At 36.7% G+C, this 15,635-nt stretch overlaps 1 protein-coding gene across 2 annotated transcripts; it reads right to left on the bottom strand.

The window, feature by feature from the left end:
- Positions 1-1,783: 1,783 nt before the first annotated feature.
- LOC127241077 (potassium transporter 10-like) lies at positions 1,784-15,094 on the bottom strand. 2 transcript variants are annotated; one of them, XM_051259967.1, is made up of 11 exons: positions 14,589-15,094; positions 14,324-14,456; positions 13,451-13,676; positions 13,120-13,362; positions 12,927-12,980; positions 12,775-12,825; positions 8,442-8,702; positions 8,271-8,323; positions 8,086-8,206; positions 7,739-7,993; positions 1,784-3,065 (listed from the first exon to the last, which is right to left on the bottom strand). In XM_051259967.1, exons 2-11 carry the CDS (start codon positions 14,339-14,341, stop codon positions 1,981-1,983), a joined length of 2,367 nt encoding a protein of 788 aa, XP_051115924.1. In that variant the 5' UTR covers positions 14,342-14,456; positions 14,589-15,094; the 3' UTR covers positions 1,784-1,980. The 2 variants fall into 2 exon arrangements, with proteins under 2 accessions (XP_051115924.1, XP_051115923.1); XM_051259966.1 differs by lacking the exon at positions 14,324-14,456 and having other exon boundaries at positions 14,589-15,092.
- Between the last annotated feature and the right edge of the window lie 541 nt (positions 15,095-15,635).

The raw sequence follows: 15,635 nt of genomic DNA, 5'->3' as shown, positions 1-15,635 counted from the left end.
TATTTTGGATAATAAATACAATGCTAATTTTTTCAAATCAGCACCATAACCGAAGCAATTATAGCTAGCCCTATATTACTAATTCAATCAAACCAAACAAGTATATTAATTCATATTCCTTTTTGTTTGCTTTTGGTTACTTTAACTGGAACACACAACGCCTACGAAAACATTCACTGCCCCATGACAGACCACCGGCAATTACTAGTGATTTCATGTAGGTTAGTTGCAGCCCAAAGTTTGAACTAAAGACAAATTTTTTGGGTTAGTCCCTCGCAAGTTCGTATTTTTAAAATCCAAACATTTTTTTTAAAAAAAAAATCAATAGAATCACAATAAAATACATCCTAATTTTAATAGAATATATCATTTTATATTTTCACTTGCATAATAATTACAATCTTAAAACTCATTTGCTTTCACATTCCTCGTTTTAAAAAGAGTAAACTGATTTTTTTTTTTTTGTCTCGTAACTGGATTCCTTTATCATTTTAGTCTCGTAACTGGAGCCTATCGCAAAATAGTTTTATAAGTGAAAAATTTTAGCACTTTAAGTCCTCCAGCACCGGAGATGCCTACGTGGCACCCGCGTGGCTCTCCGGAGGACGCGTGTCGGCTAGGTTGGCGACAATTGACGGACACGTAGATTTAGAAATTTTTTTTTAAAAAAAAATTATTTATTTATTTTGTCCTTTTTGTAAAAATTAATTTTTTTAAAAAAATGAAAATTAAAAAATTTAAAAAAACTAAAAGAATAAATAAAAATTCACGTGTCTGTCAGATGTTGCTGCTGGACAAACACTTATCCTCCGGCGAGCCACATGGGTGCCACGTAGGCATCTCCGGCGCCAGAGGACGAAATTGCAAAAATTCTCCACTTACCGGACTAGTTTGTGACAGACTTCAATTACGAAACTAAAATGATAACCCAGTTATGGGACTAAAAGATCAGTTTACCCTTTTAAAAATAAATAAATGTATTCTTCTCAGAGAGTACAGCTGTAAAACAAACACACAGTTTGTGAGCTTGGCTCGGTTCGGCCCGTCTAAGCTCGCTAAGAGCTCATTCATAAAATTAAATAAGCAAAATACAAACATAAATTTTGACTCGTTATGTTCACGAACGAACTCGAACTTATTTGTGAATGTGCGACAATATTTATTGAAAAAATAAATAAATACTTTTATATTTAATAAGTAAATATCTTTATAAATATTATATTTAATTATATTTTTTATTTGAATTTATTAATAAAAATGTAATTATTATTAATTTAATTTATTTTTTAAAAAAATAAATAAATAAAACAAAATGTCTCTTTGAACCGAGTTGAACACAGATAAAAAAAATTACAAACAAATCAAATTCAAATCAAATTTTTAACTTGTATCTCGTAACAAACAAACACGAGTTCTTATAAGACGAATTCAAACATGACAATCTCAGTTTAATTCAGCTCTGTCTGGGATGGGTTTGGGTGCTATAGTTATAAAATAAAATAAGTGAACATAATTAGTTTTTCACACTAACGAGCACCCAAACCCCTCCCATTCTCCTCCAAAAGACCAACACACCCTTTTGTGTTCTCCATGCACCTCACGCCAATAGGACTCTAATACTGCTCCACACTTAACTAACTAATTTCCATGAGTAGAGAATCGTTGATTGCCTTGTATAATTAGTGACGGTTCAATTATTATAACTAGCATATAAAAATACAACAAACAACGCATGCGATATAAAATATTAATTCTATTCTATGTTGAAATTATATCAGCACCGTAACCGCCACAAATTAGGGATTCTTATATATATATATATGTATGCAAGTAAATGTACACATGGATTATATATAATTAGACGGTCTCACAACAATCATAATTATAATTATAATCATAATCATAATCATAATGAAGCTCGTCGGGAGACCAAAGCCAAAGCCAGTTTAGCTCTCTTCCACAAATTACACAACACAATGATTAGATTGTATAAACAGTACCAACCTCCAACAACGCAGCATTGGGGATATTGAGCGCCACCGGCGGCTCCCGGCCGTTCTTGTCGAGGAAAACATACATCATGATCAGGAGCTTCTTGAAGAAATTCGACCCCTTTCTTGCCAGCAAATGCGACTGACCCAAGAAATACGCAGTCCCGCTTTCGCGGGCATCGATCATCTCCTGAAGCTCCTGCCTCACCGAAGCCAGCATACGAGGGCTCTTCGCCGGCAGCATGAACCGAACTCTCTTCCTACTGCCGCCGGTATTAGGATTCTCCAAACTGCCAGATGGCACATCCGGAAGATGCTTCTTGGATTCACTTGCTCCGGATTTTGGAGAGTAGGAGGTCGTGCTGATAGTATCATCCACAGGAATGAGTGCGTTTCCGTCCTCCCTCAGGCCTCCAAGAACGATCATTTTACCTTCGGGTGAACTCAGTGCTTCACAGTCATATTCCTCCCTGGTAATGTATTCCCCAATAGAGCTGATTATTTGGTCCTCAAAGTCATCCGTGTCCCTGACGCTGTCGCGGTATCCATACCGGACAATACAACGATATATTTTGTATTCTCTTGGGCCAACCCTGCCTATGAGGTATCTCCGGTTGTCGGCGACATATGGCACCGGTGAGGACTTGAATGACACAAAAATGAGTACCTGGTGAAAGGCTGGGAGATTTGTGATGAAATGAGAAAAGAAAGCCGGGATTCCCATCTCAATGTCGGAATAGATGAAACCAATGCCAGGTACTCTAGCAACACCAAGACCGGGGCTGTAGTCTGTTAGCCAGTCAATTGATACCTTGTTCTCTATGTCGAACTGGTATTTCTTCAGAGTTCCGTAGTGCCAGGCAGCCATGATCATCATGAAGAGCAAGAGTAAGATGATTAAGCACCAGGCACCATGCAAGAAGTTAACCAGACTCGTTGTGAGATACATTGCTTCGATGGAGCCAAAAAACAGTAGAAAAGAGATGGATGCGAACAAGCTCCTTTCCCAGTACAACGCAATCACAAGTGACATCAGGCAAGTTGTGACGAGCATAGCACAAGTAACAGCCAAGGCTGCCAAAACAGGTAAAACATTAGTTTTGACTGTAACTAATTAGTATAAACACATATATGTAAAGATATATACCGGTAGACTATATTATTTGTAATATAATGATGCATATCTCAACTAGTTTTAAGTTTTTAGGTGAGGTGACTATTTAACATAGTATCAGAGCGGGATGAAATTTTTTTACTATAAATGTATTATGATTTATGTATAAGTTTAGTGTTAGTTTTATTAGATTCATATCCATATTTATATCTTTATCTATATCTATATCTATATCCATATCCATATCCATATCCATATCCATATCATAGATTTTCCAATTTGCTATATATATATATATATATGTACTCTTCCTTTTTGCTTTTTGGAATAATATAACTTTATTTTTCCCCTATTTCTCTACATTTAGCATACAACGAAAAAAGAAAAACTAGTGTAGTTTTTGGCAAAGAGGGAGAGTCAGAAATTAAAAAAGAATGCCGATCTGAATGGGCAAAAGTTGATGCCCAATTATGTGCCTTACTATGGAATTCCTTAGATCCAACCATACTCCCCAGGTATCGATCATTTGAAACATGTTATGAAGTTTGGAATAAGGATGCTTTCATTTACAGCAATGATATTCAGCGCTATGATGTAGTCTCTACTCTCGTTTTATTTAAAGATCACGCACTTGATCTTCCCACTTAGGTGAGTAATTCGACAAAAGTTTTGTTCCGTTCTGCAAATTCAGAGACTGGTTGGGAAAAATTCTTTGCCATATTAGCTCTTGTTCACCTTAAACCTGAACTCGATCATGTTCGAGACCAGATACTAGGAGGTGTTACTATACGCAAGTCGGATGATGTTCTTGTTCGTGTAGTACGACTCTCCTCTAGCCGTAACACCCCAATGGCTACCTTATCTACTAATACTATTGATAGTTGAGCTTTGGTGTCTCAAAATCCTAGCTCCGATAATCGTGATAAAAATCGTGGTGGGCAAGGAAGTCAAGATCGCAGTAGACGTCGTCCAGAATGTAGTTATTGTCATAAGATCGGACATACATGAGAACGTTGCTTCAAATTACAAGGATAACACCCTCGCTCGACAAATGTTGTTGCTACTGATTCGCCTGGAATTTCATCTAACAGTATTACCTTACGTTGAGCAGATTATGCTGCATTCCTTCAGTATCAAGCATCTCAGCAGTTATCCTCCACCAGTACTGCCGATTCACCTAATACCCATACTCTCGTTATTGGCGTCTCTCAGACTTCTCTTAGACCATGGGTCCTAGATTCAAGTGCAACTGATCATATGTCTGGTAATCCCTCCTTAATTTCTACATTTCATCAATAAATTCACTAACTCATGTTACTCTTGCTAATGGTGATAAAGTTTACCCTCAAGTTGTTGGTAGAGTATGTCCGTTACCTAGTTTACCTCTTCAGTTTGTTCTTTATGTCCCTCAAAGTCCATTTAACCTCATATCGGTTAGTCGTTTCAATAGAGATCTAGATTGTTCTATCTTACTAACTAGTGATTTTCTTGTTATTCAGGATCATAGCACGGGGCGGACGATTGGTACCAGACGTGAGTCTCATTGGCTATATTACCTAAACGAATCCCCTCGCAATACCTCTACCATTGCTATATCCTTTATTGAGTCTCCTGAATTGTTCCACCAATGATTAGGTCACCCTAATCTATCTAAATTAAAATGTCTTTTTTCTAATTTTTCGTCACTAAGTTCGTTACCTTGGGAGTCATGTGAGCTTGGGAAGCAGTCTCGTACTTCCTTTCCCAAGCGCGTCGATAGTTGAGCATCTGAGCCCTTTGCACTGGTTCACTCTGATATTTAGGGCCTTGTCGTACTATTTCAGCTCTTGATTTTCAATATTTTGTTACGTTTATTGATGATTTTTCTCAATGTACTTGGGTTTATTTAATGAAAAATCGATCTGAATTACTCTCTATGTACAAAAAGTTTTGTGCTGAAATTCGTACACAATTTCATACATTTATCAAGGTTCTAAGAAGTGATAATGGTAGAGAGTATTTTTCTCACTCATTTAGTGATTTTGTCTCATCTGAAGGAATTATTCATCAGTCATCTTGTCCTTCAACTCCCCAACAAAATGGAGTGGCTGAGCGTAAGAACCGTCATGTAATAGAAGCAGCTTGTACTTTCCTCATACATTATAATGTTCCATTTCATTTTTGGGCTAATGTTATTCTATTACCTTCAACCGCTTGCAGTATTTGGTTGTACGTGCTTTGTTCAGGACCATTCTCCTAGTTTGGACAAATTACGTCCTCGATCCATCAAATGTGTTTTCCTTGGTACTCTCACATTCTTTGAGTCATCACCATACTTTACAGAGTCATCATCTCCATCCTCACTACCATCCTCAATAACTGTGACTCCTCTTCCAATTGTCCCAATTCCTAAGCCTCCACTTCAAGTCTACAGTCGTCATACATGGCAACGTCAAAACATACCTATTTCACCATCACATGCGCCTATTAATGACTCATCCCTGGTTCCATCACCTTCCCCGATTGCGACTCCTCAGTCACCTGTTGTTCCACGTCGAGGTACTCGGTCCACTCGTAATCCGAATCCTATTTATAATTTTCTTAATTATCACCGTTTATCTCATTCCATGTGCAGTATTGTAACTGCTTTAGACTCTGTCACTATTCCTCGCTCTTGGCGTGAGGCTTTGGGTCATTCAGGGTGGTGTCAAGCTATGATGGAGGAAATATCTATTTTGCATGCTAACAATACTTGAAAATTGGTTCCGTTACCGCCATGAAAAACACCCGTAGCTTACCGATGGGTTTATGCAGTCAAAGTTGGACCTGATGGTCACATTGATCGACTTAAAGCTCGACTTGTTGCAGAAAGCTTTAATCAAGTGTATGAACAAAAACCTTCTCTCATGTTGCCAAAATATCTTTTGTTCGTCTTTTTCTTTCTATGGCAGCAATGCGTGGTTGGCTCCTTCATCAGCTTGACATTAAAAATGCTTTTTTGCATTGTAAGCTTCAAAAGCAACCTCCTGGTTTTTTGCTCAGGGGAGTCTGATCTTGTATGTCACCTTCGTTGTTCACTCTATGGCTTGCAATAGTCTCCACAGCCGTGGTTTGGATGTTTCAATCTTGCTATTAAAGAATTTGGTATGACACAATGTTCGTCTGATCATACCGTATTCTTCAAGCATAATTTAGAAGGGCGATGCATTTACTTAATTGTCTATGTTGATGATATTGTCATCACTAGAGATGATATAGATGGTATTACAAAGTTAAATGAGCAATTACACAATCATTTTCAGACCAAAGACTTTGGGACCACTACAGTACTTCTTAGGAATTAAGATTGCCCAATCGAATAATGATGTTATCCTATCTCAGAAAAAAAATATGTTCTTGATATGTTGGAATAAACAGGTATGAATGAAAGTAAAGTTGTGGATTCCCCTATGGATCCAATTACAAAATTGCTTCCAGAACATAGGAGCCATTGACTGATATTGATGATGGATTATATAAAGGCTAGTTGGAAAGCTTAATTATCTTACTATCACCCGACCAGATATATCATTTGCAGTAAGTGTAGTGAGTCAATTCATACAGTCTCCATATGACTCTCATTGGAAGGCACTATTTTGAGGTATATTAGAGGATCTTTCGGAAAAGGATTACTTTCTAGAAATCATGGTCATTCTAAAATCGTTGGATATTCAGATTTTGATTGGGCGGAGTCTCCAATCGATAGGCGTTCTACTTCTGGTTATTGCGTGTTTATTGGAGACAATTTGATATCTTGGAAAAGTAAGAAACAAGATGTGGTTGCACGCTCTAGTGCTGAGGTTGAATATCGTGCTATGGCTTTAGCTACATGTGAGCTTCTCTAGATCAAACAATTGCTTTGTGAACTCAAGTTCTATGATGTAAGGAAGATGAAGTTACGGTGTGATAACCAAACAACACTACACATTGCATCAAATCCAACATTTCATGAACGGACTAAACATATCGAAATAGATTGTCACTTCATCAGAGAAAAAGTGTTATGTGGATATATAGATACTAAATATGTGCCCTCAGATGATCAACTTGCAGACATATTTACGAAAGCCCTGAGAGGTTCTAGATCCCAGTCCATCTGCAACAAGCTTGGATCGTATGATTTATACACTCCAGCTTGAGGGGGAGTGTTAGATATATTAGGTTCATATCCATATTTATATCTTTATCTATATCTACATGTATATCTATTATTTAGTTAGTTAAGTTATGATAGATTTTCTAATTTGTTATATATATGTACTTTTCTTTTTGCTTTTTGGAATAATATAACTTTATTTTTCCCTTATTTCTCTACATTTAGCATACAGCCAAAAAAGAAAAACTAATGCAGTTTTTGGCGGATGCAGGAAGTAATATAATGATGCATATCCCCGCTAGCTTAAGGTTTTAGATAAGATTGTCATTCAAAAATATATATGTGTACAATTGAAAAGTTTATTATTTTTCAAAAGAAACATCAGTCAGTTCTTAAGAGTGGGACAAAGCCAAATTAATGAGTATTGTGTTGTCCCTTGACTGATGAATTAAGCATTCATAAGCTATTAGTCAGGAGAATTAGGAACTTGACAGAACACTAGTTGGATGGAAGTCGTACCTGTTGCTTTTCCGAGTTGGGAAACATCCTGAAGACCAATGGTGAATGCTAAGCTCAATATCATAAACAACCAGTTCACATCTGGAACATAAACTTGCCCTAGTATTTGTTCTGAAGTATGGACAATTTTCACTCTGGGAAAACAATTGAGAGCCTGGCACTGGTTTATGATGGAGAACCCAGCTGTAATGGTAGCTTGGCTTCCCACAGCTGAAGCAAACAGTGATAACACCGCAAATATGTGTTGAAGACTCTCTGATAATTGATTGAACCAATCGTAAGAGTACTTAGACAGAGACAATTATCAAATAAGGAAATGTAAACAGTAAAAAAAGAACAAATCTTACTATTAGGTATGGATTCGCTGAGATGAAAGGCATCTTCAACACGAAAATTGTTGAAGATAAATGCTGCTTGTCCGGCATATGTTACCAAAAGGATCGGATATATGAAGCAGATGAAGGTAATCTGCATCAAATAATTTATACTTTTACTAAGAAACTACATAATACAAGTACCATGCAAGTCATACCTTAATCGATTTCTTAGAAAAATGACCTAGATCCGCAAACATTGACTCAGTTCCTGGTTACATTGGGGTAGCACAAAATCATAATTTTTATAAGTTAATATCAATCAAAATAGGCACAGGCTAAAAAAGATTGAGCAGGAGAATTTACTAGTTCTAGCAGATTGAACTGACCTGCAATGCATAAAATTATGCTGCTTAGTAGCTTCCAGTGTCTGAGACTTATTTTCTTTATGAACTTCAGCATGTATACTGGAGATATTGCATTAAGGATGTGCATATCATAATGAAAAATATTGTACAGACCGAACCCGCCAATGAAGAAGAGCCATGTGATGACAATAGGAGCCAATACAATCCCGATTCTCTTGGTCCCGTGATGTTGAAAAGTGAACAAGCAAACTAAGATAGCACAGGCAGCAGGGGTTGGTACATCTGGACACATCAGCTTCAAAAGATCAGAAATGAATAAATGGTATCAACAAGTTTAACCATGATTAGTTTAATAGGCATGCTCACATATACCGGTCAGATAAGTACCTGAAAAATATTCAGCTTTCCTATGAATATACCGAGCTTTTGCATAAGCATTGTTGACGTTAAATAAAATAATAATATAATAAAAATAACAGTCTTACGAGATGGTATTAAAATTAAATAGTATATGGACTGGGTCCATCAGTTTAATTTATGTCAATATATGTGTGTGTGTGTGGTTGATTGAAATCAATTAAATAGACAATTTCACATGGTATTAGAGCCACTATGCTTCTCTAAGTTCGATGTTGTTGCTTCTACGTACTGCCTGCTCACTGCCCATGCTGTTTACTCACACTGCTTCTTTCCCCTCTATCTCTCTCTCCGTGGCTTCTCCTCTCAATTGCATTGAAAAGTGAAGGATTGAATTGATCACTTGCACCCGCAAATTGAAAGATTGAAGCATTGTATTCTACTTATTGTAAGACAATTCTTTATCCGTTTATATCCAGTTTAAGATTTATTATTCTTATTTATTTGGGGTCCCTTTAATTCACATAAAAATAATCGACGGAAGTTCACCGGAACTTGCCGGAATCCGATGCTGCAGCCAGACAATTTTATTTTGGGCTTATTTGTTTTGGACTTTTGGTGTAAAAAATGAAGTAATTAGCTTAAATTAAAAGTAATTAGAGTGTTTGGACCAATTTGGGCCCAAGGGAATTAAAAAAATAAGTTTAGGGCGAAGTCTATTATGTTTATGAAAAGAAAGAGAGGCAGAACAGGAAGCCTCTCCAGCCACCGAGCGTTTCTGCTCTTCTTCTTTGGAGGTTTTCTTCTCCAAAACTCTTCTTTTTGGTCTCTTCTCTTAAGGTAACGAGGATTAATCTTAGATAATTGATATATTCTAACCCCTAGACCCCTTTTGTTGATATTTTTCATAATTATTTTCAAATGAGTTTGCCCTGTAAAAGTGTTCAGTTTTGCTAATTTCTTCTAGAAAGTTGATTATATGTGAAGATTATTATAATATTTTAAATTGAAAATTGTAGAATTTGTAGAATGGGTTTGAAACCCTAGTTTTGCCCTGACCTAGTTATGGTTTTTGGAAAAAGATTTATGATTATGTTTAAATATTATGATTTTGTTTAATTAGATTATGCCTATTGGGATGGACATATTATTCAAATGTTGGATTAGAGTAAGATTATAATGAACTTGTTGGATTTCAATATCCTATTTTTTGCTTGGTTAAATGTTGGTAATTTAAATGTTTTGAGTCTAAAGCTCACGTTTTGAAATTTGCCTAATAACATATTGAATATTGGGTCAAATTGGTAATTAAAACTACCCGTCGAGTCCGATCAACTCATCGATTGTTTAGATGATAAGGCATAGTCTTCCACCTCTGTGACACATGAGGGTATATCGGTATTTTAGGATAACTAGCTAACCTCGAACTAGAACCCATATGGGCTAGCCGAGGGAGAAAGATGGCGGGTTCCCTTTATGGTGATTCCGAAGTACCCGTCATTCATAATGAGAAGGTCATTAGACCGTCATCCGTGATGGATTACGTACAGTCCTCTCTTGGTATGTTATATTGGAAACTAAAGGGTTGTGGGCCGTTTGGCGCCTCTCACAAACTAATAAATAAATTAATTTACATGTACTTTAGGTTTCGAACCTTTATGTACATATTGTGGAGCTTTTCTTGAGAGTTGTGACCCTACACTTGTTATGTGTAACTATGTGACGTGTCATACGAAGTAATAAGGTTGGAAAACCGGGTCAAGCCGACCCTAATTAAGGCCTAGTGGAGTTTTCTCGTGATGTATTCATCACAATTCCTTGAGAATAAAAGGGAGACATAAGGGAGACGCTAAAAGACTCGTGTCTATGAGTTATCTTTATATGATATATGCCATCTTATTCAAATTATCTTCTTCAAATAATTGTGGCATTTACACGTGAATCATGACTTATACCGTATTAATTTATCTTTCATTAATTGCACTTATTTGACCTTCGTGTTGACCCTCTTTCTACAAACCTTTTTTTGTAAGTGATGGTGTTTCCGTTATACCTAAATGATGCATCCACATCACATGATCCATTGGGGAGAATTAGAACTATCTTATCTTTTAGGATGCTTTTGAAATCTATTATTAATGTTTAAGAATTAATGTCCTTTGAACTAATTTTCGGCTTATACTTTTGACTCGGACCTTGTTTAATTCAAATGTTAAGCCGGTGCGCTTTAGTTTTAAATTTCTATTTTCTTGTTTGTGTTGGGTATTTTTAGCTTTAGCGCCACAACGTAAAGCTCGTTGGTTGATGAATGAACCTTCCGGTGTGGCATGGTGGTGATACTCCAGCTTGAGCCGACCGGGGTGCTACATAGTCAATGACTATTATGTGTGAATCATGATCACGCCCATGTTATTGGATATTTGGATGTTAATTAGGCAGGATTACCATATGATAGAAAACTTACAAGTGGATATTGCATTTAGCAATCTTATATTATGGAAAAGTAAGCAGCAAAAGTTTGAGCTAGATCTATGTTGAAGCTTAATATCGAGTTACGGCCAGTGTTGTCATGGCGACGCCATGCGCTTTTTGGGAAGCGCCGGGACACATTGCCTCGCCATATTAAGCAAAGTTGTTTGGAGATGCCTTGGCGATGCCTCAACAACGCCATGGAGCTATCCAGGTTAGCCCAAAAATTGAGTCTCCTGCGCAGGTCAGACCAGGCCCCTAAACCACACCTTCCTCAGCTCCTAAACCCTTGAGCTCGATCAAACCCTAACTCGCCATTCTTACCTATCCCCTTGCTCTCTCCTTGTCTGCGACTTCATTTTGCTGTTTCATCCCACCACTTTGTTTGCCATTTCATCCCACTGAATGTTTTTATTCAGAGGTTTAGACTTTCAATAGTTTGAATGCTTCAGCATTCTAGACTCAGACTCCATTCAGATTGCACTCTAGTAGTGCTACTTTTTTATTCATACTATCATAGTATAAGTGTATTGCATTATTATTTATTATATATTTTTGTTTGCCTAGTTAAAGTATTTAATACTTATACTACAAAATATATATAATTTATACATAGTGTGTTGTGTTCGCCATTTCGTCGCCATAGCGGTATGGCGGTCAATAGGCGCTGCGCCACAATAGGGCGCCGTGATAACCTTGGCTACAGCTTTAGCCACCTGCGAGCTCATTTGGATCAAACAATGACATTCAGAAGTAAGTTGATCATCATCTCTGAGATGAATATTTTGGGATAACCAAGTTGCGATTCAGATTGTTTCAAAAAAAATACAGGGACGATTGCCACTTTATCTAGAAGAAGGTGTTATATGGATGCACTAGTACTAACAATGTATATTCCAATTATCAGTCTGCCAACATTTTCACCAAATCTCTTAAGAGGTCTTCATATCAAGTATTTAAGAGGCAAATTTGGCTCATACATTTTATATGCTCCAACATAAAAAGGGGTTTAGATAGTATTAGAATTAGATGGTATATGTGCTGAGCACTGGGTTAATTTATGTATACATATATATGCATACTTCGTGTTGTATGTGATTGATTGAAATCAATTGAAAAGACACGTCCTTAGACTAAACAATATTAATCCAATGCAATCCTTCAAAGCTAGAAACCTAAATGACTTGTGCTATTTACGAACCTAGAATCAAACAACTCACGGAAATTTTAAGCACTGCAAATTTTGGCATGCCCATGCAGTAGATATATCATATATCCTTATCTAATCAAGCCTTAGACTGTCGTGCACTACTTCACATGTTATCAACATAAAGATCATTCAGCAGCTCATTTCACACACTAATATATTTCGATAGAATGATTCAACAGTTATTATAGTCCAACATATTATGCCACAAATTAAGATTAGTCAGTCACTGCAAGGAATTTCATAAAAGAAGTAATGCAGAAGAAGAAGCTTCATAAAAAATAAAAAAAATAAAAACATTAGATTCCACGAGCAACTTACATTTCTTCAGGGTCTTTGCCACATGGACTTTTGCATGATCAGAAGTGATAACTGGTGGAGAAACAATCAAGCAAATATTAGTTCATTGACAGTAAGGTTAAAATGATCCGCAGATTTTTATACATTTTTCCATAAATGTGGTAAATGCTTACATTTAGCAGATATTTTTGCCAATGATCTTCCAAGGCCTGACGTTGCTGACAACACTGATCAGAAAACAGAGAGAAGTGTAGATTATTGTGTCAAGTTTAATGATATTGACGACTACATTGCTCAGTAAAGTTCCTTAAACATCAATAAGTACTATAGCAAAAACAAGGAGAAGTATAACAATTAACAACGCACCTGAAATCGCAGGTGTAAGAACTGCATCACTCAAAATCATGCAAGCACCAAATAAAGCCAGGAAGAACAATAGATAGTGACAGCTTTTATGCTTTTCCAGAGTTCTTCTAGCTTTACTTTCCAGTGTTTTCTTGGAAGGGCTGTGTTCCTCATGATGCAAAATCTTGTCAGAAGATTTATCACATGGAATTAGTCCAACACTTGCATGTCTACAGAGTAATGAGTACAATGCAAATGGGCCACCTGAAAGGATCCGTGAGGTTAGCAATTCTAGATGGATCTTATCATAACATAGCCTTGATTTGATACCAACAGTTTTCAAGACAATTACCTTCTCCATCGTCATCAGCCCTCAACACAATAAAGGAGTACTTGACCAAGGGGATGATAGTTAAAGTCCAGAATACAAATGAGAAGAGTTCATGTATCTCATCAGGAGACCTAATATCCCCTGGTCGAATTGATTCCATTACATACAATGGAGCTGTACTCAAGCGGCCATATATCACCCCAAGGCTTTGAAATGACAAAATGAGTGTATGCTTCCATGTCTCTTTCTGCACATTGCCGCAGTAATAAAAAAGAAGTATGATTAGAGTTCTGAAAGTATTACAAGAATATATAGATAAGAAACAGAACTTATACAGCTGTTAAAGCAAAAATTCCAGCTTGGTCGTAGAACATATCAAATCTAGAAGATAGAGTTTATGCCAAAGATATACATTAATCAAAAATAAACTAGAATCACATATTATGAGTTCCAATATTTCCATAATAGAATTTGCCCATATCTCTAATGCTAGGTAAATGATTTAAGACACAATTTGGATTGAGTTGAATTTGAATAGCTCATCCTTTGGAGTAAACAAGCTGTTACGAAGTTCAGAAGTCCATACGGAAATCTGATTCCATCTCTTCACATGCTGAGGATAGTAAACCTAACATATCCACACTTTTGTAGTCAATCACAGGGTATTGTGCTATTGGTAAATGAAAACAAAATTTGGTTTCAGCACAACACCAGATTCTCAAAAAATAAAAATAAATAAATAAATAAATAATAAAAACTATAAATACATAAAAATCTTAACACAATAAAGATAAAATAACACAGAGAAAAGACCTGCCATGGTTCTCTTCAAGTAGTATGCAGAAAATACGTAACACTTTCAAACACATCAGAACCAACAATTGAACTAATTACCTTATTCTTGAATTTCATAGCACAACAATTCTCCACAAACGATCCAAATACACAATTTGGAAAGTCAAAAGACCAAAATTTCTACCACCAGGGAGTGAATTCAATCTATCTTCGAGTATATATAGTCGGAAAACTAGATGCAGTGAAATAAACACGAAAAAGAGGTCAAAATCGGCCCAACAAAAGAAATATTAACAATAGAACAAGCGAGTGCCTGAGACGCAAAGTAAACAAGCCGGATGAGAAAACGATTCGGAAAACTTACCCGGAATTCATACGAAATGGGAAGTGAACTAACTCCCAAAGCATCCATAGATCACGGCGATTTTTAGCTTCGATTTCAAAAGGGGGTTGAGGGAAATCTCCGATTCTAGACGTCAGGCTTTCGCCCAACTGGTTTGATACAACCACAAATTCGTAAATCGCACCAAAGCTACGGCGTAGAATAGTAGGATACAGTATGGTCCAACATTTGAGTCCACTAGGAGTTTCGGACGGACAAAACGAAGGGGCTCTAGAGAGAGAGTGTGTAGGAGTGGGCAGACGCATAGGGTTGTGAGTTGTGATAAGTGTAGATATTCTCTCTGTATATTGTGTGTGTATATATATATATATGTAATATATGTGTCATTTAAGTGTGTTCTGTGTGCGCATGCATGTCATCTATCGTCTTCTCGTCGCCATTGTTGGAAATTGGGAGCATCTTCCCCTTCGGGTTTCGAAACTGCCTCAACTTCTGCACTCTCCACTACACACTAGAGTGTTTGTTCACAGTCAAGTTGTGAACTGTGCCGCTCGCTCCGATCCGGACCGGACCGGACCGTCTCCACGCATCAAGAATAAGAGCCGATCGCGCTGCCTATAGCCGGTTTAGTGGCCCCTGCACCCGCTGCAAGACCACTGCCCCCGCGCCGGCTGTAAAATATATATATATATATATATATTTAATATTTCCTATATCGATGGTTAATATAAAAATATTTTTAAAATATCAAAATATTCCTACTATATATAATTATTGTAAAAAATGAGAATAATTTTGTTAAAAAATGAGGAGTTGGTTACTAAAAATAAAAATGAAACTAATGTTTTTTTAAGGACAAAAATGACAAAATGAGACTATTGTTTTAAAATAGAGAGAGTAGTTTTTAAAATATTATACTGGTCCGGTTCAGATTATATATCTTAGGCTAAATTGTACAAAATCCACCCGTGGTTTTATGAAATTGCACCAAATCCCCATACTTCTAAAACTGTGTCAAACTCCCTCGTGGTTTCATAAACTTTGCGTCTAACCCCCTCAGCGGTCCTT

This window comes from Andrographis paniculata, unplaced genomic scaffold (genome assembly GCF_009805555.1).
Source record: "Andrographis paniculata isolate CXL003 unplaced genomic scaffold, ASM980555v1 Contig80END, whole genome shotgun sequence".
In the NCBI taxonomy this organism is placed as follows: Eukaryota; Viridiplantae; Streptophyta; class Magnoliopsida; order Lamiales; family Acanthaceae; genus Andrographis; species Andrographis paniculata.
Note: the sequence above shows the minus strand (reverse complement) of the source record. Positions and strands in the feature narration are given on the sequence as shown.

Excerpts from the sequence above, each read along its gene's own strand:
- LOC127241077 (XM_051259966.1), bottom strand. The coding sequence starts at position 14,636 with ATGGATGCTTTGGGAGTTAGTTCACTTCCCATTTCGTATGAATTCCGG. Across the intron at positions 8,703-12,774 it reads GGCAAAGACCCTGAAGAAAT|ATGTACCAACCCCTGCTGCC; the intron begins GTAAGTTGCTCG and ends TGATGTGTCCAG. Across the intron at positions 8,207-8,270 it reads TTTCTAAGAAATCGATTAAG|ATTACCTTCATCTGCTTCAT; the intron begins GTATGACTTGCA and ends TATTTGATGCAG.